The 24609-nt window shown below is 63.0% G+C and overlaps 1 protein-coding gene across 1 annotated transcript; it reads left to right on the top strand.

Annotated features, from left to right (window-relative positions):
* Positions 1-943: 943 nt before the first annotated feature.
* Positions 944-23770, top strand: LOC136284574 (protein capicua homolog). The gene is given in 21 exon segments (XM_066174926.1): positions 944-1362; positions 1364-1908; positions 1997-3132; positions 8066-8215; positions 8295-8505; positions 8614-8734; positions 9599-9781; positions 11302-11467; positions 12866-13032; positions 15048-15261; positions 15440-15532; positions 15775-16503; positions 16784-16917; positions 17013-17286; positions 17995-18225; positions 18756-19120; positions 19212-19390; positions 19484-19635; positions 20534-20662; positions 21535-21666; positions 23355-23770. Coding segments are annotated over 21 exon segments (5853 nt in total). The 5' UTR covers positions 944-1155; the 3' UTR covers positions 23690-23770.
* Positions 23771-24609: the final 839 nt, after the last annotated feature.

Below are 24609 nucleotides of genomic sequence, written 5' to 3'. Positions count from 1 at the left end.
TTCATTCACCATTTTGTCGGGCCCGGAGTAAAACGGGCTCCCGCGGGCCCGGCGGCCGCGGGGGGGGGCGCAGGTACCGGGGGGGGGCCCGGGGGGGGCCCAGCGACCCCCCGAAGGGGCGGGGAAAGGGGTGTGCCAAGGGGGGAGGGGTTTGCTGACGTGTCACCCCCGGGGGAGGGGGCGGAGCCCCCCCCGGAAAGTGCCCCCCCCCCCCCATCGGGGTGTCCCCCCCAAAGTTTTGGGGTGTTGGGGGGGGGAAGTTTTGGGGGGTGACCCCTCCCACCCCCCAAAAAAGTGTCACCGGTGACCCACCCCCCCAGCAGGAGATGGGGGGGAGGGGAAAACCCCCCCCGGCAAAATTTTGGGGGTGCTCCCCCCCCTTCCCCTCCCCCACTTTGAGGTGTCCCGGCTCAGATTTTGGGGGCAGGGGGGGGGAATTTGGGGGGGGGGGAGGGTCAGAGGTCAGAGCCCCTCCCCCGAAGTGTCACTTCAGGAGGATTTTTTTTTTGGGAAGTTTTTGGAGGAATATTTTTTTTGGAAGAATTTCGGGGGTAATTTGGGGAATTTTGGGGGGGGATTTTTGGGCATTTTTTAGGGGGGTCTCCCCTCTCTCTGACCCCCACCCATATCCCCCCACAGGACCCCCACGGCGCCGGCCCGGCGGGAGGACGATGAAGCCGGCGAGGAAGGCCGGCGCTCCTCTTCCTCCTCCTCCTCCTCCTCCTCTTCCTCCTCCTCCTCCTCCTCCACCCCCCCGCGCCGCCCTCCCCCCCGCCCCCCTTGCCGCCCCAAGCCCCCCCCCCCCCCCCTTGACGAGCCCTTAAACGACCCCCCCCCATCCTCCTCCTCCTCCTCCCCACCCCCGCCCCGACCCCTCCGGCGACCCCCCACCCCCCCGCCCACCCTTCCTCCTCCTCCTCTCCTCCTCCTCCCCTCCCCCCCCCCCAGCCGCAAGACCACCACCTTCAAATCGCGCGCCCCGCGCAAAAAACCCCCCCCAGCCCCCCTCGGCGGGCGGGGGGGGAGGGGAGGACCCCCCCAGCTTTTTAGGGGACGAAGGAGGAAGAGGAGGAGGAGGAGGAGGAGGAGGAGGAGGAGACCCCGCGGGCAGCGGCTGCTCCAGCACGGACACGGCGAGCGAGCACTCGGCCGACGATGAAGGAGGAGGAGGAGGAGGAGGAGGAGGAGGAAGGAGCGAGGGGATCCTGGCCGTGCTGTCGCCCCCTCCCCAACTCGCGGAGCCGCAGCCCGGCGACCCCCCCGCCCGCCCTGGAAGCCGCCTTCCGCCGGCTGCGCTGCCAGCGCGTCCTGGCGCGTCGCGACGGCGTTTTCCGCCCCGCCGTCCTCAAGCAGCTGCGGCGCCGGCCACGAGCTCGGCGTGCAGTTCTCGGGGCGACCGCGGCCTCACTTTCCTGGAGGGCGGCCTCCTGGGCGACCCCCCCGGCCGTGGTTCTGGACGCCCACGCCGCCGGCCGGCGCCCTCGGCGTGGGCACGGCCGTGTGCGCTCGCCTGGACCCCGCCGAGACTCTCTACCGGCCCGGCACGGTGGTGGAGGTGAGCGCCAAGCCGCCGTCGTACCGCGTGCGCTTCGCCCCCCGCCGCCCCCCCGCGCCCCCGGTGTGGGTGCCGCGCTCGGGCCTCCGCCTGCTCCGCCCGCCGTGGCCTCCGCAACCCGGCTCGGCCGAGGACGGCGAGGACGACGCGCCGCCCGGACAAGCGGAGGACGCCGAGGTGTCGAAGTTAAGCTCGAGCCTACCGCAGCAAGCCCCGACGGCGCGGCCCGCGGGACCCTCGACGGTGACCCCGCAACCCCCCGGCTCTTCGGGGGGAACGCCGCAGCCGAAGTATAAAAAGGGCGACGTGGTGTGCACGCCCAACGGGATCAGGAAGAAGTTCAACGGCAAGCAGTGGAGGCGCCTGTGCTCTCGGGACGGCTGCACCAAGGAGTCGCAGCGGCGCGGCTTCTGCTCCCGCCACCTCTCCATGCGCACCAAGGAGCTCGAGGGGCTCCCCGAGGCGCGGGGGGCGCCGCAGCGAGGCGGCAGCGCCGACTTCGACTGGGGAGGCGACGACACGTCCAGGGAAAGCGACGGGGACGCCCGCGGCCCGCCACCCTCCTCCTCCTCATCCTCCTCCTCCTCCGCCTCCCAACCCGGATCTGTCGCGCTTCGAGTTCGACGAGTGCGAGGCGGCGGTGATGCTGGTGTCGCTGGGCAGCTCCCGCTCGGGCACGCCGAGCTTCCTCGCCGGCCTCCACGCAGTCGCCCTTCTCCCCGACGCCTTCGCCGTCGCCGTCGCCGCTCTTCGGCTTCCGCCCGGCCAACTTCAGCCCGGTCAGCGCTTCGCCCCGAGCCCGCGGCAGGCACCTGAGCGCCGGCACGCCGCGGCCCGGCGAGGGCCTCAGCCCTCCTCCTCCTCCTCCTCCTCCTCCTCCTCCTCCTCCTCCTCCTCCTCCTCGGCCTCGGCCCCCTTCGGGGCGTCCGCCGGTTTTCCAGCCCAGTTTAACCTTCACGGTGCCGCTGAGCCCCGGGAAGCGCAAAGCAGAGCCCGGCGAGCCCCAGGACGGGGGAGGGGCGGCGGGGGGCGGGGGAGGGGCGATGTTCCGGGCGCTGTCCCCTCTGTTCTCGCCCCGCTCCCCCGCGGGGCTCACGGCCGACCCCGGCCCCGGCGCCCGCAGGGTCCCGGCGGTGCCTCGGGGCTCGCCGGTGATCGTTCGGAACCCCGACGTTCCTTTGCCCGACCCTCATCACCCTCCTCCTCCTCCTCCTCATCACCACCACCACCACCACCACCACCACCATCATCACCCTCCCCCCCCCCCCGGCCCCGCCCGTTGCCCCCTCCCCAAAAAACCCGCCTGGCCGCCCCCGTGCCCATCAACGCCGGGCGCCTGCGACCCCCGAGCCGCCCCCGCGCTGGCCGGCCCGGCCCCCCCGGCGGCCGGCGGCACGGCCCGGAGCCCGCCGGCCGTTTTCGGGGCTCCCCCCCGCGCCCCCCGCTGCACCCCGTGCCTTTCCACCCCTCCCCCGCCGCGCTGCTGCCGCTGCTGGTGCCCGGAGATTACGGGGGCGCCCCTCCCCCCGCCCCCGCCGCCCCCCGCAAGGAGATCGTCATGGGCAGGCCCGGCACAGGTTACGGGGGGCGGGGCGGGGTTGGGGGGTCTGGGAGGTTTTTTTGGGGGGGTTTGGGAAGTTTTGGGAGTTTGGGGGGGGTCTGAGCAGGTTTGGGGAAGTTTGGTTTTTTTTTGGGGGGGGGGAGGGGGACAGGTGGTTGACGGCCGGGGCGTGGTGACGTCACGGGTGATGTCGGAAGGGAGGCGAATGTCAGCGGGGGGCGGCGGTGACGTCACAGCGGGGCTTGGGATGATGTCGCAGCGGGGCGTCCGTGAGGCCGCAGAGGTGACGTCACGGCGAGGTCACGGAAGGGTCGCGACGGGCTGTTGTGTTGTGGTGACGTCACAGGTGGCGTCAGCAGGGCGGTGACGTCACCTGGGATGTCACAGAGGTGTCGCGGTGACGTCACAGCGGGGCTCTGTGATTACGTCATAGCGGTGTGTTTGACGTCGTGGCGGTGGCGTCACAGAGGGGTCACAGGGGGTCACAGAGAGGGTCACAGCGGGGTCACAGCGAGGTCACAGCGGGGTCACAGAGTGTCGCGACTGGCTGTTGTGTTGTGGTGACCTCACGATGACGTCACGGTGACGTCAGAAGGGCGTCAGGGCTGCTGTGGCGGGTCGCTGCTTGTTGGTGACGTCACGGTGACGTCACGGCGGGTGTCGGAGCGGTGCCAGGGTCGTCACGGTGGACAGGAAACGTCATGATGACATCACAGTGACGTCAGAGCTGTGTTAGGATGATGTTGCCTGGTCGTGATGAGGTCGCGATGACGTCACCGTGACGTCAGAGCGGCGCCGAGGCTGACCGCAGCCTTGTGGAGCCCCAGCGGTGACGTCACAGTGAGGTCAGATTCGGCCCAGGGCTGTGGTGATTCACTGCGCGTTTGGTGACGTCACGCTGATGTCACAGTGAGGGCCACGAGCTCCGCCGCGCCGGTTTTGAATCGCGGTGACGTCGCGGTGACGTCACGCCGAGTGGCGGCGGCGTCACTTTCGCGGTGACGTCACGGCATCCCCCTTCGCTCCGGAGTGGGCGTGGCTCAGCCGCGCTCGGGAAAGGGCGTGGCCTGCTCCCTGGGGAGTGGGCGTGGCCTCTCCCTTCGCTGCGCGCGCATCTCTCCCCCCCCCATACAGAAAGCGGCGGGGGCGTGGGGGGGCGCCCCCTCTCATTTGCATACGCGCGCCGCCGCCGCCCAATCAGCGCCGAGCGCGGGGGCGGGAACTCCCCCCCCCCGCCCATCCCGGGGCTCATTTGCATACGCGTCGGCCGCGCGAGCAGCGCGCGCGGGGGAGGGCGGGAGAGTGGGCGGGGGCGGGGGGGGAAGCGCCCTTCATTTGCATACGCGCGCGCCTCGCCCAATGGGCTCCGCGGCCGCCTGCGTGCGCGGGCCTCGCCGGCCAATGGGGGCTCGGGGTGGCCGGCGGGGCGTGGCTCAGGGCGGGAGGGGCGGGGTTTCCTCCCTCCCCTCGCAGCGCGCGCGCTCGGCGGGCGCGGGCGGCGGCCCCGCGAACCGGGACCCCTCCCCCCCCCCCACTCCTCCCTTTTTTCTTTCCCCTCCCTTTTTTTTTTTTTTTTTAAAAAAAAAAAAAAATTTCTTCCATAAAAACCGGCGGTGGGGGTGGGGGGGGGGGGGGGAGAGAAAATTACCAAAAAAAAAAAAAACCCCCAAACCAACCCTTCCTCCCCCTTCACCATCACCCCCGACACCATCATCCTCCTCACCCTCCTCGGGAGAGCCAGCGGCGCCCATCCCCCCCCTCCCCTCACGGGCCGCCGCCATGTCCTCCTCCTCCGCCGCCCTCCCCCCCCCGCGCAGAGGCCTCGGCATGTTCGGTCAGTGTGCGGGGGGGGGGGAGGGGGGGCCGGGGGGGTGGGGGAGGGGGAGGGGGGGTTGATTTGGGGAGGGGGCGGCGGTTTGGGGTACGGTGGGGGAGGGGGGGGGGAGTTGTGAGGGAGGCGGGAATGGCGGCGTTGGGGTGAGGGGGGTCGGGGGTTCCGGGGGGGGGTTGGGGTCTCTCTGAGGGGGGGTTGGGGTCCCTGAGGGGATTTGGGGGTTTTGGGGGGAGATTTGGGGGTTTTGGGGAGAGATTTGGGGGTTTTGGGGGTTTTGGGGGGAGATTTGGGGTTCCCGTGAGGCGATTTGGGGTTTTGGGGTCCGTGAGGAGATTTCGGGTTTCTGAGGGGATTTGGGATCTGTGAGGGGATTTAAATTTGGGGTTCGTGAGGGGATTTGGGGTTCCCGTGAGGCGATTTGGGGTTTTTGGGGGAAATTTGGGGTTCCCGTGAGGCGATTTGGGGTTTTTGGGGGGAGATTTGGGGTTTTTGGGGGAGATTTGGGGTTCGTGAGGCGATTTGGGGTGTCCGAGGGGATTTGGGGTTCCCGTGAGGGGGTTTGGGGTTTTGGGGGGAGATTTGGGGTTCGTGAGGCGATTTGGGGTTTTTGGGGGAGATTTGGGGTTCGTGAGGCGATTTGGGGTGTCCGAGGCGATTTGGGGTTCGGATCCGTGAGGGGGTTTGGGATTTTGGGGTCCGCGAGGAGATTTCGGGTTTCCGAGGGGATTTCGGGTTTGTGAGGGAATTCGGGGGTTTTGAGGGGGTTTGGGGGAGAGATTTGGGGTCTCTGTGGGGTTCCCGTGAGGTGATTTGGGATTTTGGGGTCCGTGAGGGGATTTTTCAGGTTTTTGGGGAGATTTGGGGTCTCTGTGGGGTTCGTGTGAGGGGGTTTGGGGTCCGTGAGGAGATTTGGGGTTTCTGAGGGGATTTGGGGCTTTTGGGGGAGATTTGGGGTTTGTATCCATGAGGGGATTTGGGGTTTCTGAGGGGATTTGGGATCTGTGAGGGGATTTGAATTTGGGGTTTCTGAGGGGATTTGGGGTTCCCGTGAGGAGATTTGGGGTTTCTGAGGGGATTTGGGGCTTTTGGGGGAGATTTGGGGTTTGTATCCATGAGGGAATTTGGGGTTTCTGAGGGGATTTGGGGCTTTTGGGGGAGATTTGGGGTTTGTATCCATGAGGGGATTTGGGGTTTCTGAGGGGATTTGGGATCTGTGAGAGGATTTGAATTTGGGGTTTATGAGGCGATTTGGGGTTCCCGTGAGGGGATTTGGGGTTTTTTTGCGGCGATTTGGGGTCCGTGAGGCGGTTTGGGATTTCTGTGAGGGGATTTGGGGTTTGAATCTCTGAGGGGGTTTGGGATTTTGGGCTCCGTGAGGAGATTTCGGGTTTCTGAGGAAATTCGGGGCTTTGCGGGGGGATTTGGGGTCTCTGTGAGAGGGTTTGGGGGTTTTTTTGGGGGGGGAGATTTGGGGTTTTTGAGGAGATTTGGGGTTCGGATCCGTGGGGGGATTTGGGATTTCTGAGGGGGTTTGGGATCTGTGAGGGGGATTTGAATTTGGGGTTTGTGAGATTTCGGGTTTCGCGACGGGATTTGGGATTTGGGGTTCCTGAGGCGATTTGGGGTCTCCGTGAGGGGATTTGGGGTTTGGGCTTCGGGTCCACGAGCGGATTTGGGGTTTGTGTCGGGCGATTTGGGGGTTCTGAGGCGATTTGGAGAGTTTTTTTGGGGGTTTTTTTTTTTTTTCGTGGAAACGCGTTTTCGAGGCGATCTCGGAGCGTTTCCTTCGCGGAAACGTTGAGGTTTATGAGGGAATTTGGGGTCCTGAGGGGATTTTTGGGTTCCTGCGGTGACTTTTGGACGCTCCTGAGGTGATTTCGGGGCGGTTTTCGGTCGGTTCCGGGGCTCCTCGAGTCATTTCGGGCGCTCTGAGCCGCTTTTCGGCGTTTTCCTGAGGTGCCGCCGAGGGCTCTGCGCCCATTTTCGGGTCTCGGGGGCGACTTTCGCACAGTTCCGAGTTGGTTTTTCGGGGCGCTCCGAGGCCACTCGGAGGGTTCCGGGTTGATTTGGGGACGTTCGGGGTCGATTTCGGGGGTTCCCAGGGGATTTCGGGGGTTCCCAAAGGATTTTGGGGAGATTTTCAGGCGATTCGGAGCGTTCCGAGCGGATTTTTTTTCGGGGGGGGGGAGTTTCGAGTCCGTTGGCGGCCGCCCCGAGGCGATGTCACCCGCGGCCCCGCGGTGACACCCCCGATGTCACCCGCGACCCCCCCCCGACGTCACAGCCGTGCGCTGACATCGCTGGTGTCACCTGGGGCACACCTGTGGGGACGCCCCCGATGTCACCCGTGACCCTGTCAGGGGTGGCTGTAGATGTCCCCAGTGTCCCCTCAGTGTCCCCTCAGTGTCCCCCCAGTGTCCCCTCAGTGTCCCCACGGTGTCCCCACCCTGTCACACCCTGTCAGGGTGTGGCCCTGGGTGTCCCCAGCTGTCCCCACAGTGTCCCCACAGTGTCCCCACTCTGTCAGGGCTGTCCCCTCAGTGTCCCCTCAGTGTCCCCTCAGTGTCCCCACAGTGTCCCCACAGTGTCCCCACTCTGCCCTGGGTGTCCCCTCAGTGTCACGCCGTGTCCTGGGGTGTCCCCTCAGTGTCCCCTCAGTGTCCCCACAGTGTCCCCACTCTGCCCGGGGTGTCCCCTCAGTGTCCCCTCAGTGTCCCCACAGTGTCCCCACAGTGTCCCCTCAGTGTCCCCTCAGTGTCCCCCCAATGTCCCCCCAGTGTCCCCACTCTGCCCAGGCTGTCCCCAGCTGTCCCCTCAGTGTCCCCACTCTGCCCGCGGTGTCCCCTCAGTGTCACGCCGTGTCCTGGGGTGTCCCCTCAGTGTCCCCTCAGTGTCCCCTCAGTGTCCCCTCAGTGTCCCCACAGTGTCCCCACAGTGTCCCCTCAGTGTCCCCACTCTGCCCGGGGTGTCCCCACAGTGTCCCCCCAGTGTCCCCACCCTGCCCAGGCTGTCCCCAGCTGTCCCCACAGTGTCCCCACCCTGCCCGGGGTGTCCCCTCAGTGTCACGCCGTGTCCCCAGCTGTCCCCTCAGTGTCCCCCCACCGTCCCCCCGCAGTGTGGACCAACGTGGAGCCGCGCTCGGTGCCCGTGTTCCCCTGGCACTCCCTGGTTCCCTTCCTGGCGCCCAGCCAGCCCGACGCGCCCCCCCAGCCCCCGCCCGGCCTCCAGCCCGTGTCCCACCCCCCGCCCGCCGCCCACAGCAAAGGTGAGACGCGCCCCCTCCCTCCCCGGCCCCGCCCCGCCCCGCCCCCCGCGTCGCTGACGTCACCCGCGTGTCACCCCAGAGCCCCCCGAGTCGGCGGCCGTGGCCCCCGAGCCCCCCGGGGGTCCCGGGACGGAGCCGGGCCGCTGCGGGGGGGCCACGAGACCCCCCAGCCCTCCCCCGGCCGCGCCCCCGGCCCCGCCCCCCGCGGCCACGGCCACGCCCGGCGAGGAGGAGACGCCCGCCGGGGGCACGAGGCCGGACAGCGAGACCGAGAGCGACCACGACGACGCGTGAGTGGGGGACGGCGAGCGGGAGGGACGGCGGCCTCGCCGCGCGGGGGCCGTGTGACGCTGGGGCTCTGTGACCCCGTGACCCCGCGTCCCCCGGCGTCCCCCCAGGTTCCTGTCGTCGCTGGTGGCCCCGGAGCTGCCGCTGCCGCTGGCGCCGGGCAAACGCCGCACGCAGTCCCTGAGCGCCCTGCCCAAGGACGGCGACAAGGACGGCCGCAGCCCCAGCAAGGTGGGCCCCAAAATCGCCCCGAAATAAGCCCTGAAGTGACCCCAAAATCACCTCGAAATCACCCCAAAATCAGCCCTAAAGTGACCCCAAAATCCCCCCAAAATCAGCCCAAAATCACCTCGAAATCACCCCAAAATCAGCCCTAAAGTGACCCCCAAATCCCCCCAAAATCAGCCCAAAATCAGCCCAAAATCACCTCGAAATCCCCACAAAAAAACCCCCAAAATCACCTCGAAATCACCCCAGAAAAATCCCCAAAATAATCCCCGAAGCGAGTCCAAAATAATCCACAAAACCACCCCAAAATCACCCCAAAATCACCTCGAAATCCCCACAAAATAACCCCAAAATCATCTCAAAATAATCCCAAAATAACCCCTCAAATCACCCCAAAATCAGCCCAATATAATCCCAAAATCACCCCAAAATCATCCCCAAAATAATCCCCGAAACGACCCCAAAATCACCCCAAAAATCGCCCCGAAAATCCCCTCGAAATCCCCTGAATCCCGCTGGAATAACCCCTGAAATTCCTGCAAATTCCCCCCGAAATTCCCACCGGAATCCTCCAAAACCCCCCGGAATTTCCCCCGGAATCCCACTGCAATCCCCCCAAAATCCCCCCGAAATTCCCGCTGGAATCCCCCCCGGAATCCTCCCCCAAAATGGGTGTGGCCACACAGGACCCTCCCCTTTGTGGGCGTGTCCCTCTAACCACACCCCCTCATGTCGCCTGTCACCGACCACACCCTTCAGTGGGCGTGCCCTGCTTGACCTCCCCCCTACCTGGGCCTCACTGGGCGTGTCCCCGCACAACCCCGCCCCCTCGTGGGCGTGTCCCCGCTGACCACGCCCCCTTTCCAGCGGGAGAAGGACCACATCCGGCGGCCCATGAACGCCTTCATGATCTTCAGCAAGCGGCACCGGGCGCTGGTTCACCAACGCCACCCCAACCAGGACAACCGCACGGTCAGCAAGATCCTGGGCGAGTGGTGGTACGCCCTGGGGCCCCGGGAGAAGCAGCAGTACCACGACCTGGCCTTCCAGGTGAGACTGGGGGGGCCAGGTGAGCTCTGGGGGGCGCAGGTGGGGTTTGGGGGGTCACAGGTGGGGTTTGGGGGGCCCAGGTGAGGTTTGGGGGGTCACAGGTGGGGTTTGGGGGGTCACAGGTGGGGTTTGGGGGGTCACAGGTGGGGTTTGGGGGGTCACAGGTGAGGTTTGGGGGGCCCAGGTGAGGTTTGGGGGGTCACAGGTGAGGTTTGGGGGGCCCAGGTGAGGTTTGGGGGGTCACAGGTGGGGTTTGGGGGGTCACAGGTGGGGTTTGGGGGGTCACAGGTGGGGTTTGGGGGGTCACAGGTGGGGTTTGGGGGGCCAGGTGAGCTCTGGGGGGTCACAGGTGAGGTTTGGGGGGTCACAGGTGAGGTTTGGGGGGACACAGGTGAGGCCTGGGTGGGATTTTGGGGGATTTGTGGGTCCCAGGTGAGATCTGTGGGGCCCAGGTGAGGTTGGGGGGTCCCAGGTGAGGTTTGAGAGGTCACAGGTGAGGTTTGGGGGGGCCCAGGTGAGGTTTGGGGGGGCCCAGGTGAGGTTTGGGGGGGCCCAGGTGAGGTTTGGGGGGGCATAGGTGAGGTTTGGGGGGCCCAGGTGAGGTTTGGGGGGTCCCAGGTGAGGTTTGGGGGGCCCAGGTGAGGTTGGGGGGTCCCAGGTGAGGTTTGAGAGGTCACAGGTGAGGTTTGGGGGGTCCCAGGTGAGGTTTGGGGGGGCCCAGGTGAGGTTTGGGGGGGCCCAGGTGAGGTTTGGGGGGGCATAGGTGAGGTTTGGGGGGCCCAGGTGAGGTTTGGGGGGTCACAGGTGAGGTTTGGGGGGCCCAGGTGAGGTTTGGGGGGTCCCAGGTGAGATCTGTGGGGTCCCAGGTGAGGTTTGAGAGGTCACAGGTGAGGTTTGGGGGGCCCAGGTGAGGTTTGGGGGGTCCCAGGTGAGGTTTGGGGGGCCCAGGTGAGGCCTGGGTGGGATTTTGGGGGATTTGTGGGTCCCAGGTGAGATTTGGGGGGTCCCAGGTGAGATTTTGGGGTAAATTCAGGTGAATTTTCGGGGCAAGTTTGTGGAATTTTGGGGTGAATTTGGGGTAAACTCGGGGGAAATTTTTAGGTCAGATTTGGGGAATTTTTGAGTAAATTTTGATGAATTTTTGGGATAAATTCGGGTGAGTTTTTGGGGTAAATTCAGGTGAATTTTGGGGTAAATTTGTGGAATTTTGGGATAAATCTGGGTGAGTTTTTAGGTCAATTCGAGTGAATTTTGGGGTAAATTTGTGGAATTTTCAGGTGAATTCGGGTGAATTTTCGGGGTAGATTTGTGGAATTTTGGGATAAATCCGGGTGAGTTTTTGGGTCAATTTGGGTGAATTTTCGGGGTCAATTCAGGTGAATTTTGGGGTAGATTTGTGGAATTTTGGGTCAGTTCGGGCGATTCTTTCCTCCCGGGCGGGCGCCGAGTTTCGGGGTGAAAGGCGCCGGTTTTGGCGCCGGGGGGGCGTGGCCTGACGCGTTTTCCCCGCCCCCCCGCAGGTGAAGGAGGCGCATTTCAAGGCGCACCCGGACTGGAAATGGTGCAACAAAGACCGGAAAAAATCCAGCTCCGAGGGGGGGAGGGGCCCGGGGGGGGCCGGGGGGGGCCCCAAGGAGCCCCGGGAGCGAAGCGCCTCCGAGAGCGGCCCCCCCGCCCCCCCGACAGGTCCGGGGCGCCCCAAAACAACCCCAAAAACGGCCCCAAAACACCCCAAAAAACATCCCCAAAACACCCCAAAAAACGGCCCCAAAAAACCCCAAAAACGGCCCCAAAAAACCCCAAAAACGGCCCCAAAACACCCCAAAAAACGGCCCCAAAAAACCCCAAAAACGGCCCCAAAAAACCCCAAAAACCATCCCCAAAACACCCCAAAAAACAGCCCCAAAACACCCCAAAAACATCCCCAAAACACCCCAAAAAACGTCCCCAAAACACCCCAAGAAAACCCCAAAAACGTCCCCAAAACACCCCAAAAAAGTCCCCAAAACACCCCAAAAACATCCCCAAAACACCCCAAAAAACGGCCCCAAAAAACCCCAAAAACGGCCCCAAAACACCCCAAAAAACGGCCCCAAAACACCCCAAAAACATCCCAAAATACCCCCAAAAAAAGTCCCCAAAACACCCCAAAAAAGTCCCCAAAAACGTCCCCAAAACACCCCAAAAAACGTCCCCAAAACACCCCAAAAAACGGCCCCAAAACACCCCAAAAAACATCCCCAAAACACCCCAAAAAACGCCCAAAAACGTCCCCAAAGCTCCCCAAAAACGTCCCCAAAACACCCCAAAAAGCCCCAAAAATCCCCCAAAAAACCCTTCTCCCAAGCCCCCCCATAAACACCCCAAAGAAATCCCCAAACCCTGGAAAACCTACCCAAAAAATTCCCCAAATCCCCCAAAGACCCTCAAAAATCGCCGAAAAAACCCCCAAATGCCCCCCTAAGAACCCTCAAAACCTCCCAAAAATACCCCCCAAAAAACCCCCAAAATCCCCCCAAATTCCTGAAATCCCTGCAGATCCATTGAGCACAGACACGCCTTTAAAAACCCGTGAAAAAACCCCAAAATCGGCCCCAAAATCCCCCCAAATTCACCCCAAAAAAATCCCCCAAAAATCCCCAAAAAATCCCCCCAAATCCAAAAAAAATCCCCCCAAAATCCCCCAAAAAATCCCCAAAAAATCCCCCCCAAAAAATCCTTTAAAAATCCCCCAAAATTCACCAAAAAATCCTAAAAAAAATCCCCCCAAAAATTCCCGAAAAACCCCAAAAATCCCCCAAAAATCCTCCAAAAAACCCCAAAAATCCTCCAAAAAACCCCAAAAATCCCCCAAAAATCCTCCAAAAAACCCCAAAAATCCTCCAAAAATCCTCCAAAAATCCCCCAAAAATCCTCCAAAAATCCCCCAAAAATCCCCCAAAAATCCCCCAAAAATCCTCCAAAAATCCCCCAAAAATCCTCCAAAAAAACCCCAAAAATCCTCCAAAAATCCCCCAAAATCCCCCAAAATCCCCCAACCCCCCCGCCCCAATTTCCGGGTCTAACGCCTCCCCTCCCCCGCAGGTGCCGCCGACCCCCCCGAGCTGAAGGGAGCGCTGCCGGGGGGGGCGGGGCCAGGGGCGGGGCCAGGGGCGGCCCCGCCCCCTCCGCCCCGCCCCCGCGCCTTCTCCCACAGCGGCGTGGGGGGCGGGGCCGAGCCCCGCGGGCCGCCCCTGCACGAGCTCAGCCAGGTGGGGGAGGGGCCGGGGGAGGGGGCGCCGCTTGGGGGGGGGTGGGGGATTTGGGGGAGTTTTTGAGGATTTTTAAAGGATTTTGGGGGGATTTTTGGGAGATTTTTCGGGGATTTTTGGGAGATTTTTCGGGGTTTTGGGGGGATTTTTTTGGGAGATTTTGGGGGATTTTCTGGAGATTTTTTGGGGATTTTTGGGGATTTCTGGGGAGATTTTTGGGAGATTTTTTTGGGATTTTTTGAGGATTTTTTAAAGGATTTTTTGGGGATTTTTGGGAGATTGTTCGGGATTTTGGGGGGATTTTTGGGGAGATTTTTTTGGGGGATTTTTTTGGGATTTTTTAGGGGTTTTTTGGGGGGGATTTTTGAGAGATTTTTTTGGGAATTTTGGTGGGGTTTTTTTAGGATTTTTTGGGGGATTTTTGGGTGGATTTTTTCGGGGAATTTTGGGGGATTTTTTTTTTAATTTTTGGGGGATTTTTTGGTGAATTTTGATGGGATTATTTTTTTGAGTTTTAGGGATTTTTGGGGAGATTTTTGGGTGGATTTTTTGGGGAATTTTGGTGGGATTTTTTTAGGATTTTTTGGGGGGAGTTATGGGGGGATTTATTTCGGATTTTTTGAGAGAATTTTTTTTGGAATTTTGGTGGGATTTTTAAATTTATTTATTTTGGGGGATTCTTTGGGGACTTTGGGAGATTTTTGGGGGATTTTTGGGGGGGATTTTTTGGAGATTTTTTTGGAGATTTTTTGGGGGATTTTTTGGAGATTTTTTGGGGGATTTTTTGGAAATATTTGGGAGATTTTTTTGAGGATTTTTTGGGGGCTTTTCCCAGTTTAGCCACACAGCTCTTTTCCAAGGAAGGTCGAAATCTCCCTTGGAACGTAACCCCTCCCCCTTTTCCAAATCACCGTAAATTTGCCGTTCAGATCCCGCCAGGCAGAGATTTCGGGAACAGCTGCGGAGAAACGGGCTCCGGTTTTCCTCCCGGGATCCCGGGAAAAAACCCGGATCCCCGGTGGGATTGAGCCGGGTGAGGACGTTTTGGCTCCTCCTCCGTGGGCGGAGCCGCGACGTCATTGGAGGGCTCTTAATGGCCGCTTAACAGGAGATACCCCCGCGGCGGAAGTGAGCCCGGAGGGAGATAAGGAGAGCTCCGCCCCCTGATAAGGGACGCCGAGCCCCTGGGGCGGAGATAAGGGACTCTGGTCGGCGGCGGCGAGTTTTGGGGGAATTTGGGGGGAGTTTTGGGGGATTTTGGGGAATTTTTTTAGGATGTTTTGGGGAAAAATTTTTAGGGTTTTTTGGGGATTTTTGGGACGATTTTTTGAGGATTTTTTTGGGGTATTTTTTTGGTGAATTTTTGGGGATTTTTTTAGGATGTTTTGGGGGAATTTTTTTAGGGTTTTTTGGGGATTTTTGGGGGGATTTTTTGAGGATTTTTTGGGATTTTTTGGGGATTTTTTTGGGGGGTTTTTTTGGTGAATTTTTGGGGGATTTTTTAAGGATCTTTTGGGGAAATTGTTTTAGGGTTTTTTTGGGATTTTTGGGGGGATTTTTTGAGGATTTTTTGGGATTTTTGGGGATTTTTGGGGATTTCTTGGGGGATTTTTGGGGATTTCTTGGGGGATTTTTTGGGATTTTTTGGGGGATTTTCTGGTGAATTTTTGGGGGATTTTTTTAGGATGTTTTGGGGGATTTTTTGGTGAATTTTTGGGCATTTTTGGGGGAGATTTTTGGGGGGACTTTTTTTTGGGATTTCTTGGGGGATTTTTGGGAGATTTTTGGGGGGAGTTTTTGGTGAACTTTTAGGGATTTTTTGTGGGATGTTTTGGTGAATTTTTGGGGAGTTTTTTTAGGATTTTGGGGGGGTTTTTGGGGGATTCTTGGCACTCCCTGAGCCCGGCATTCCGCTGGATTTTGTGCCGCTGTCGGGACTCAAAGCTCCCAAATTTCGGGTGAAATTCCCCCAAATTCCCGAGAAATTCCTGACGGACTTTTCTCCCCTCCCCCAGCTCTGCTCAGGCCCCGCCCCTTTCGGCGCCTCCAAGGGGGCGGGCTCGTCGCCTTACGCCCCGCCCCCCTCGGCCCGCGCCCCGCCCCCCTCGCGCGGCGCCGCCCCGCGGGCCCCGCCCCCGCCCCGCCCCCCGCGGGCCCAGAGCGAGGAGATGACGAGCGACGAGGAGCGGATGGTGATCTGCGAGGAGGAGGGCGACGATGACGTCATCGGTGAGGCCACGCCCACCCCAAAATCCCCCTGAGGGGGGAGGGGCTCTGGATTGACCCCTCCCCCAAAGTTTCCTCCTGAAGGGGGAGGGGCTTAAGATTACCCCCTCCCCCCCAAAAAACTCCGTCTAAACTTTGGGGGGGGGAGGGGCTTGTGGTTAACCCCTCCCCCACCCCCCAGACGATGGGTTCGCCCCTCCCCCCGCCCGACATCGACCTGAAGTGCAAGGAGCGAGTGAGCGACAGCGACAGCGACAGCGAGGGCGGGGACAAGGTGGGGGAGGGGCGGGGACAGGGTGGGGCAGGGGCGGGATGAGGGGGATGGGTGCGGAGAAGGTGGGGGAGGGGAGGTGGGGGGCAGGAGGACAAGGCGGGGGAGGGGCGGGGAGCACGGTGGGGGGCGGGGTGTGGGCCGGAGGGGGAGGGGCGGTCTTTGCGGGGTGGGGGGAGGGGCGCGGGGGTCTCTGTGTGCCCGGGGTCCCCTCACCCCTCCCCCCTCTCTTTCTCCGCCCGCAGGCCCCGCCCCGCCGGCTGTTCCCGCCCCGCCCCCCGCCAGAGCTCGAGCCCCCCTCCGGCCCCCCCGAGCCCCCCCCGGGCCCCTCCCCCTACAAAGGCCCCGCCCCCTCCTCCTCCGCCCCTCCCCCACCGCCCAAACGCTTCGAGGGCGCCGCCCCTCCCCCGCCCCGCCGCAAACGCGCCGAAAGCGCCGAGGGGGGGCTGGGAGGGGGAGGGGCCGCAGCCCCGCCCCCTCCTCTGCGCCCCGCCCCTCCCCCGCCCAGCGCCCCCCCGGGCCGCGCCCCCGAGGCCAAACCCCTCCCCCCGCCCCCCGCGGCGCTGGGAGGGGGAGGGGCGGGGGGGAGGGGGAGGGGTGGTGGCCAACCTGGTGCTGGGGGGGGGGAGGGGGAGGGCCGGGCCCTCCCGCCCCTCCCCCGCCCTCGGTGGCGCTGCTGCCACCCCACCCCCCCGTGCAGCTGCTGGCGGGAGGGGGAGGGGCGGGAGGGGGCGGGGCAGGGGCGGCGCTGGCCCCGCCCCCTCCCAACGGGCCCCTCCCCCTGGGCATCACCCAGGTGCAATACATCCTGCCCACCCTGCCCCTCCCCCACGGCAAAGGCCCCGCCCCCAGCCCCGCCCCTCCCCCCACCGCCGCCCAGGCCCCTCCCCCCGCCCTGCACTTCGCCCTGCCCCCCCAGAACGGAAAAGCCCCGCCCCCAGCCGCGGGGGGCGCCGGAGGCTCCGCCCCCAAAGGTAACGGGGGAGGGAGGAAGAAGATTGGGGCGGGGCCTGTTGGCTGGGGGAGGGGTTTCCGTGCGGTGGGGTCTCTGGAATGGGGGAGGAGCCTCTATGCTAATGAGGCGACTCGGTAAGATTGGGGGCGGGGCCTCTGTAACAGGGGAGGGGCCACATTTGGGGGAGCGTTTTCTGAAAGGGGCGTGTTCTTTGAGATGGGGCGTGGTCTTTATGCAGGAGGTGTGGTCTTTGAGCAGGGGGCGGGGTCTCCCTCACTGACCCCTCCCCCTGCCCCCAGCCCAGCCCTCCCCGCCGGGCCAGGCCCCTCCCCCCACGCCTCTCCTCCCGGGGAAGGTTCTGGTCCCCGTGGCCCCGCCCGGCCCCGCCCTGACGCCCTTCGGGCCGCCCGGAGCCGCCCCTCCCCCCGGCAAGGTACGTGCCCCTCCCCCTCCCCCTCCCCCCCCGCCCCTCCCCCGCCTCTCTAACCCCTCCCCCTCTTTCTCTTTCTCTCCCCTCCCCCCGCTCAGATCATCCAGCTCAGCCCCGTCCCTTTGGGGGGCGGGGCGGCGGCGGGAGGCGGGGCGGGAGCGGGGGGCGGGGCGCCGGCCCCTCCCCCCGCCCCTCCCCCCCCCAAGGTGCTGCTGCCCTCGGCCCGGATCGCCTACGTGCACCCCGCCCCTCCCCCGCCCGCCGCGGGCGGGGCCGCCCCTCCCCCAGCCGCCGGGGCCGCCCCTCCCCCGCCCGTGCTGGGCTTCACCGCCCTGGGCCCGGGGGGGGCGCTGGTGCAGCCGCTGCTGCCCGGTGAGTGCGGGGGAGGGGCGGGGCGGGGGGCGGTCCGGGAACGCCGCCGCGCCTGGGGCCCCGGGGGGGATTGCCGGAATTCGGGGGGGATTTTGGGGGAATTTTGGGGATTCTGAGGTTTTGTAGGGGTTCCTGAGGATCTGGGGGAATTTTGGGGGAATTTTGGGGGAATTTTGGGAATTTTTCGGTAATTTTTTGGGATTTTTTATGGGAATTTTCAGGGGCTTTGGGATTTTTTGGGGAGATTTTGGGGATTTGGGGAATTTTTGGGGGGAATTTTTTGGGATTTTGGGAATTTTTGGGGGAATTTTGGCAATTTTGGGGGAATTTTTAGGGATTCGGGGAATTTGGGGAATTTTGGGGGAATTTTTAGGGATTTTGGGAATTTTTGGGGAGGTTTTGGGAATTTTGGGGGAATTTTTGGGGAATTTTAGGAGATTTTGGGAATTTGGGGGGAATTTTGGGAATTTTGGGGGAATTTTTAGGGATTCGGGGAATTTGGGGAATTTTGGGGGAATTTTTAGGGATTTTGGGAATTTTGAGGGGAATTTGGGGAATTTTGGGAATTTTTGGGGAATTGGGGGAATTTTGGGGGAATATTTAGGGATTTTGGGATTTTTGGTGGAATTTTTTGGGGAAATTTGGGATTTTTTGTGGATTTATTTTATATTTTTTCGCTCCGCCCCCTGACTGCGGCCTCTCCCCCAGGCCCCGCCCCCCTGCTGGGCCCCGCCCCCGTGGGGGTCTCGGCCCTGCCCCCGCCGCAGCTGCCCCCGCCCAGCTCGGGGGGGCCGGTCCTGGCCGCCATTTACCCCGGGGGAGGCCCCGCCCCCGGCCCCGCCCCCGCGCCCGGATTGGTCTACAGCGTGGCTGGCTCCGCCCCTCCGGCCACACCCATCCTGCCCAAGGCCGGCCCCGCCCCCGCCCTGGGGGCTGCAGGTGAAGAGGGGGCGGGGCTTGGTGGGAGGAGCGCCGGGGTGGGCGAGGTTACTCAGTGGGCGTGGCGTTGAAGGGGAGGGGCTTAAATGTGTGGGGCGTGATAAGGTGGCGCAATTGTGGGTGTGGCTAATCAGGTTTTTCATCTGGTATGCAAATGAGGGAGCGTGGCATAGTGGGAGGGGCTTGTGGGAAAACGGGTGGGGCCTCCTGGTGGGTGTGGTCACTCTAAAAGGGGTGGAGTAGACAAGGGGAGGAGTTAATGCAAGTGGGAGGGTCCTCAATGAGTGGGAGGGGCTTAGAGGGCTGGGGTTCTATTATGCAAATTAACCTGGGGAAGGAAATAGTTGGTGGGCGGGGCTTAGTGGGGTTAAAACGTGGTCTGATGGCATGCAAAGGAGGGGGCGTGGCTTATCGCAGCCCTGTTCCTCGCTATGGGCTGGAGGTACAGAGGGAGGCGGGGCTGGTTACAGTGATACGTAAACGAGGGGGCGTGGCCTGACTGTGGCCCCGCCCCCTTTCTCCCTCCGCAGCCCCCCTGCCCTTCCCGCCCCGCCCGCCCCGCCCCCCCCCGAAGCCGCCCCAGAAGGTCAAGGCCGCGCTGGCCACGATCCCCGTGGGGGGAGGGGAGGCCCCGCCCCCGCCCCGCCCCCTCCCGCCGGACCCGCCCCGCCCCCTCCCTCCCGACCCCGCCCCTCCCCCTCCTCCCTCCTGCTCCTCCCCTCCCGCCCCTCCCCCCTCGCCCCCGGCCCCTCCCCCCGCCGCCGGCGACTGGGACGCCGCCCCTCCCCCGCCCCCGGCCCCGCCCCCCGAGCCCCCCTCCCCCCCCCTCGCCGAGGCCTGGAGCCAACGGGAGCCCGTGGGGGAGGGGCCGGCCAGCCCCGCCCCCCCCGACGCGGTGAGTGCCCCTCCCCCCCCTTGGACTAACCCCTCCCGTAATTAACGAACCCGTTAATTAACGTCTGGACGCGCCCCCCCCCCCCCCGCAGCCTGCCGAGCGCTGGGCCCCCGCCCCCGAGGCCACGCCCCCCGCCGGCCCCTCCTCCTCCGCCGCCCCCTCCCCCCCGGCGGCCCCGCCCCCTCCGGCCCCGCCCCCCGCCGAGGGCGGGGCCAAGAAGGCGAAGCTGCGGCCGCCGCCCCTGAAGAAAACCTTCGACTCGGTGGACAGGTCAGGGGGCGGGGCTTAGCGGGCGGGGGCGCGGCGTGACGGAGCCGTGGGCGGAGCTTACGAGGGCGCGGCCGGCGCCGTCCCCTCCCCCAGGGTCCTGTCGGAGGTGGATTTCGAGGAGCGCTTCGCCGAGCTGCCCGAGTTCCGGCCCGAGGAGGTGCTCCCCTCCCCCACCCTGCAGGCCCTGGCCACCTCCCCCCGCACCATCCTGGGCAGCTACAGGAAGAAACGCAAAAACTCCACAGGTGACCTTCGACCCCTGACCCCGAGTCACCCCTGACCCCCCGAGACGGAGCCGCGGGGGGGGTGACGACCTCTGACCCCCCTGTGACCTCCCCGGGACTGCTGAGCCCTGACCTCCTCACGACCCCTCTGTGACCCCTGAGTGACCCCGTGACCTGAGTGCCCCTGTGACGTCGCTGTGACCTCTTCACGACCCCTCTGTGACCCCTGAGTGACCCCGTGACCTGAGTGCCCCTGTGACGTCACTGTGACCTCTTGCCGACCCCTCTGTGACCCCTGAGTGACCCCGTGACCTGAGTGACCCTGTGACGTCGCTGTGACCTCTTCACGACCCCTCTGTGACCCCTGAGTGACCCCATGACCTGAGTGCCCCTGTGACATCGCTGTGACCTCTCCCCGACCCCTCTGTGACCCCTGAGTGACCCCGTGACCTGAGTGACGCTGTGACGTCACTGTGATCTCTCCCCGACCCCTCTGTGACCCTGAGTGACCCCATGACTTCTCCATAACCTGAGTGACCCCGTGACCTCCTCACGACCCCTCTGTGACCCTTGAATGACCCCATGACTTCTCCATAACTTGAGTGACCCCGTGACCTCCTCACGACCCCTCTGTGACCCTTGAGTGACCCCATGACTTCTCCATAACCTGAGTGACCCCGTGACCTCCTCACGACCCCTCTGTGACCCCTGAGTTACCCCGTGACCTCTCCATGACCCGAGTGGCTCTGTGACCTCCCTTTGACCTCCCCATGACCCCCTGTGACTCCTGAGTGACCCCGTGACCTCCCTGTGACCTCTGTGTGACCCCCCCCCAGACCTGTAGTCAGAGGGAGGGGGGGGACGACTCCTCCTCCCCCGTGACCTCCCCGTGACCCCTCTGTGACCTGTGACCCCGCAGACCTGGAGCCGGGGGACGACCCCTCCTCCCCCAAGCGGAAGCTGCGGCGCCGCTCGAGCTGCGGCTCCGACCCCACGACGCCCAAGAGCGCCAAGTGCGAGGGGGACATCTTCACCTTCGAGAGGGCAGGTCAGGGACCCCGACACCGGGCCGGGGGCCTCGAAAATGGGGCTGGGGGACGCAAAAATGGGCTGGGGGGCCTCGAAAATGGGGCTGGGGGGCGCAAAAATGGGGCTGGGGACCCCGAAAATGGGGCTGGGGGCCTCGAAAATGGGGCTGGGGGCCTCGAAAATGGGGTGGGGGACGCAAAAATGGGGCTGGGGGCCTCGAAAATGGGGCTGGGGGCCTGAAAAATGGGGCTGGGGGGCCTCGAAAATGGGGCTGGGGGCCTCGAAAATGGGCTGGGGGCATCAAAAATGGGGCTGGGGGCCTCGAAAATGGGCTGGGGGCATCAAAAATGGGGTGGGGGCGCAAAAATGGGGCTGGGGGCCTCGAAAATGGGGCTGGGACCCCGACAACGGGGTGGGGGGCGTCAAAAATGGGCTGGGGGCCTCGAAAATGGGGCTGGGGGCCTTGAAAATGGGATGTGGGACCCCTAAAAATGAGGAATTTCCATTTTTGTCTTTTTTTCCCCATTTTTGGGTCGTTTTTGGGCCGTTTTTTGTCCCTTTTTTCCCCATTTTTTTGCCATTTTTGGGCCATTTTTTGTCCTTTTTTCCCCCATTTTTTCCCCATTTTTTCCCCATTTTCGGGCCGTTTTTCCCGCTGTTTTTCCCCATTTTTGGGCCCTTTCCGGGCCGTTTTTTCCCCATTTTTTCCCCATTTTTGGGCCGTTTTTCCCGCTGTTTTTCCCCATTTTTGGGCCGTTTTCGGGCCGTTTTTTCCCCATTTTTTCTCCATTTTTGGGCCCTTTCCGGGCCGTTTTCTGCCCTCTTTCTCCCGTTTTCGGCTCTGCGTTGTCCCCCCCGTTTTTCCCCCCCTGACCCCGTTCCTCCCCGCAGGCGGGGAGGGTGAGGACGTCCTGGGGGAGCTGGAGTACGACAAGGTGCCGTTCTCGTCCCTGCGCCGCACCCTGGACCAGCGCCGCGCCCTGGTCATGCAGCTCTTCCAGGAGCACGGCTTCTTCCCCTCGGGTGAGACCCCGAGCAGCCCCCAGCTGCCCCAAAATCCCCCCGAGGTTTTCCGGAATCGTGCTCAAAGGTGTCCCGAAGTGATCCCCAGATTGTCCCCGAGCCGTGCCGACTCCGTCCTGGGATCGCCCCGAAGTCAGCCCAAAGCTCTCGCAAAGCGCTCTTCGAACCGTCCCCTAGTTATGCCGAACGCAGCCCCGAGTTATCCAGAAATTGTCCCCAAATTATCCAAAAATTACCCCAATTTATGCCCAAATTATCCCCAAATTATTCTCAAATTATCCCCGAGTTATCCAGAAATTGTCCCCAAATTATCCAAAAATGATCCTCAAATTATCCAGAAATTGTCCCCAAATTATCCAGAAATTACCCCAAATTACCCCCAAATTATCACCAAATTATCCTCAAATTACCCCCAAATTATCCAGAAATTACCCCAATTTATGCCCAAATTATCCCCAAATTATTCTCAAATTATCCCAAGTTATCCAGAAGTTACCCCAAAATATGCCCAAATTGTCCAGAAATTACCCCTAAATTATCCTCAAATTGTCCCCAAATTATCCCCAAATTATCCAAAACTTATCCTCAAATTATCCCCAAATTGCCCCAAATGATCCTCAAATTATCCCCAAATTACCCCCAAATTATCCAGAAATTGTCCCGAAACTATCCCAAAGTTATGCCAAAAATATCCCCAAATTCACCGCAAAATTACCACAAAATCATCCCAAAATTCCCCCAAATTTTCGCAAAATCCCGACTGTCCCCCAATCTCCCCCAATCCCGACTGTCCCGAAATCACCCCAATCCCGACTGTCCCAAATGCCCCCAGTCCGGACTGACCCCCAATCCCGACTGTCCCCAAATCTCCCCAAAATCCCGACTGTCCCCAATGTCCCCAATCCCGACTGTCCCCCCATCCCGACTGTCCCCCAATCCCGACTGTCCCCCCCATCCCGACTGTCCCCCCAATCTCCCCCAATCCTGACTGTCCCAAATGTCCCCAATCCGGACTGTCCCCCAATCCCGACTGTCCGCAATCCCGACTGTCCCAAATGTCCCCAATCCGGACTGTTCCCCAATCTCCCCCAATCCCGACTGTCCCGAAATCAACCCCCAATCCCGACTGTCCCAAATGCCCCCAGTCCGGACTGTCCCCCAATCCCGACTGTTCCCCAATCCCGACTGTCCCCAAATCCCGACCGTCCCCCAATCCGGACTGTTCCCCAATCTCGACTGTCCCCAAATCTCCCCAAAATCCCGACTGTCCCAAATGTCCCCAATCCGGACTGTTCCCCAATCTCGACTGTCCCCAATCCGGACTGTTCCCCAATCTCGACTGTCCCCAATCCGGACTGTCCCCAATCCCGACTGTCCCGACTGTCCCCAATCCCGACTGTCCCCAATCCCGACTGTCCCCAATCCCGGACTGTCCCCAATCCCCGACTGTCCCCCGTCCCAACTGTCCCCAATCCCGACTGTCCCCAATCCCGACTGTCCCCAGTCCCGACTGTCCCCAATCCCGACTGTCCCCCGTCCCGACTGTCCCCAATCCCAACTGTCCCCAATCCCGACTGTCCCCAATCCCGACTGTCCCCAGTCCCGACTGTCCCCAATCCCGACCGTCCCCCGTCCCCGACCGTCCCCAACCCGCCGACCGTCGCCAATTTCCCGGCGCTGTCCCCCAGCCCAGGCCACGGCGGCGTTCCAGTCGCGCTTCGCCGACATCTTCCCCACCAAGCTCTGCCTGCAGCTCAAGATCCGCGAGGTCCGCCAGAAAGATCATGCAGGCGGCCACGCCCACCGACCCCGCCCCCGCCCACCGACCCCGAAGGCCCCGCCTCTTCCTCCGCCGAGGCCGCCCCCACCGCCCGGTCAAGCCCCGCCTCCTCCTCCTTCGGGCTCCGCCTCCTCGTCCTGCGCTGACCCCGCCCCTTCCGCAGAGGCCGCGCCCCCCTCGCCCCCCCGCGGGCGGGGGCGGCGTGCGCTGAACCATTCCATGGCCACGCCCCCTTTTTTTTGAGGGGGAGAGGCTCCGCCCCCTTTGCGGGGGGTCACGTGACCGAGCGGGAATCTTTTAAACAATGGGAGAAAACGGTTTGGAGCCACGCCCCCCGTTTGTGTCGCCGCTCGTGATTGGGTGGGGGGAAAATGAGAGGGCGGGGTTTGGGGAGCGGGGGGACACGCCCCCTTTTCTTAAAGGAGACGCGGCCGAGATTTGGGGAGGGGACAGCGGGAGGGGGGGGACGGGGGTGGTGACACCTCTGGGGACACCCTGGGGACACCTTGGGACACCCTGGGGGTCACGGGGACACTTTGGGGACACCCTGGGGTGGCACAGGGACATTGGGGACACCAAGGGAGGGTCACCAGGGCCTGCAGGGGACACTGGGGACACCCTGGGGGACACTTTGGGGACACCCAGGGGTGGCACAGGGACACTGGGGACACTTTGGGGACACTCTGGGGACACCCAGGGGTGGCACAGGGACACTGGGGACACCCTGGGGACACTCTGGGGACACCCAGGGGTGGCACAGGGACACTGGGGACACTCTGGGGACACCCAGGGTGGCACAGGGACACTGGGGACACTTTGGGGACACCTTGGGGACACCCAGGGGTGGCACAGGGACACTGGGGACACCCTGGGGACACTCTGGGGACACCCAGGGGTGGCACAGGGACGCTGGGGACACTCTGGGGACACTGGGACGCTTTGGGGACACCCAGAGGTGGCACAGGGACACTGGGGACACCCTGGGGGACACTCTGGGGACACCCAGGGGTGTCACAGGGACACTGGGGACACTTTGGGGACACCTTGGGGACACCACAGGGGTCACTGGGACACTGGGGACACCCAGGGGTGGCACAGGGACACTGGGGACACCCTGGGGACACTCTGGGGACACCCAGGGGTGTCACAGGGACACTGGGGAC

The sequence above is a fragment of the Chamaea fasciata genome, unplaced genomic scaffold, assembly GCF_029207755.1.
Source record: "Chamaea fasciata isolate MVZ Bird 193981 ecotype frontalis unplaced genomic scaffold, bChaFas1.0.hap1 SCAF_1141, whole genome shotgun sequence".
In the NCBI taxonomy this organism is placed as follows: Eukaryota; Metazoa; Chordata; class Aves; order Passeriformes; family Sylviidae; genus Chamaea; species Chamaea fasciata.
The sequence above is the reverse complement of the archived record's forward strand: the minus strand, read 5'-3'. Positions and strand labels throughout refer to the sequence as shown.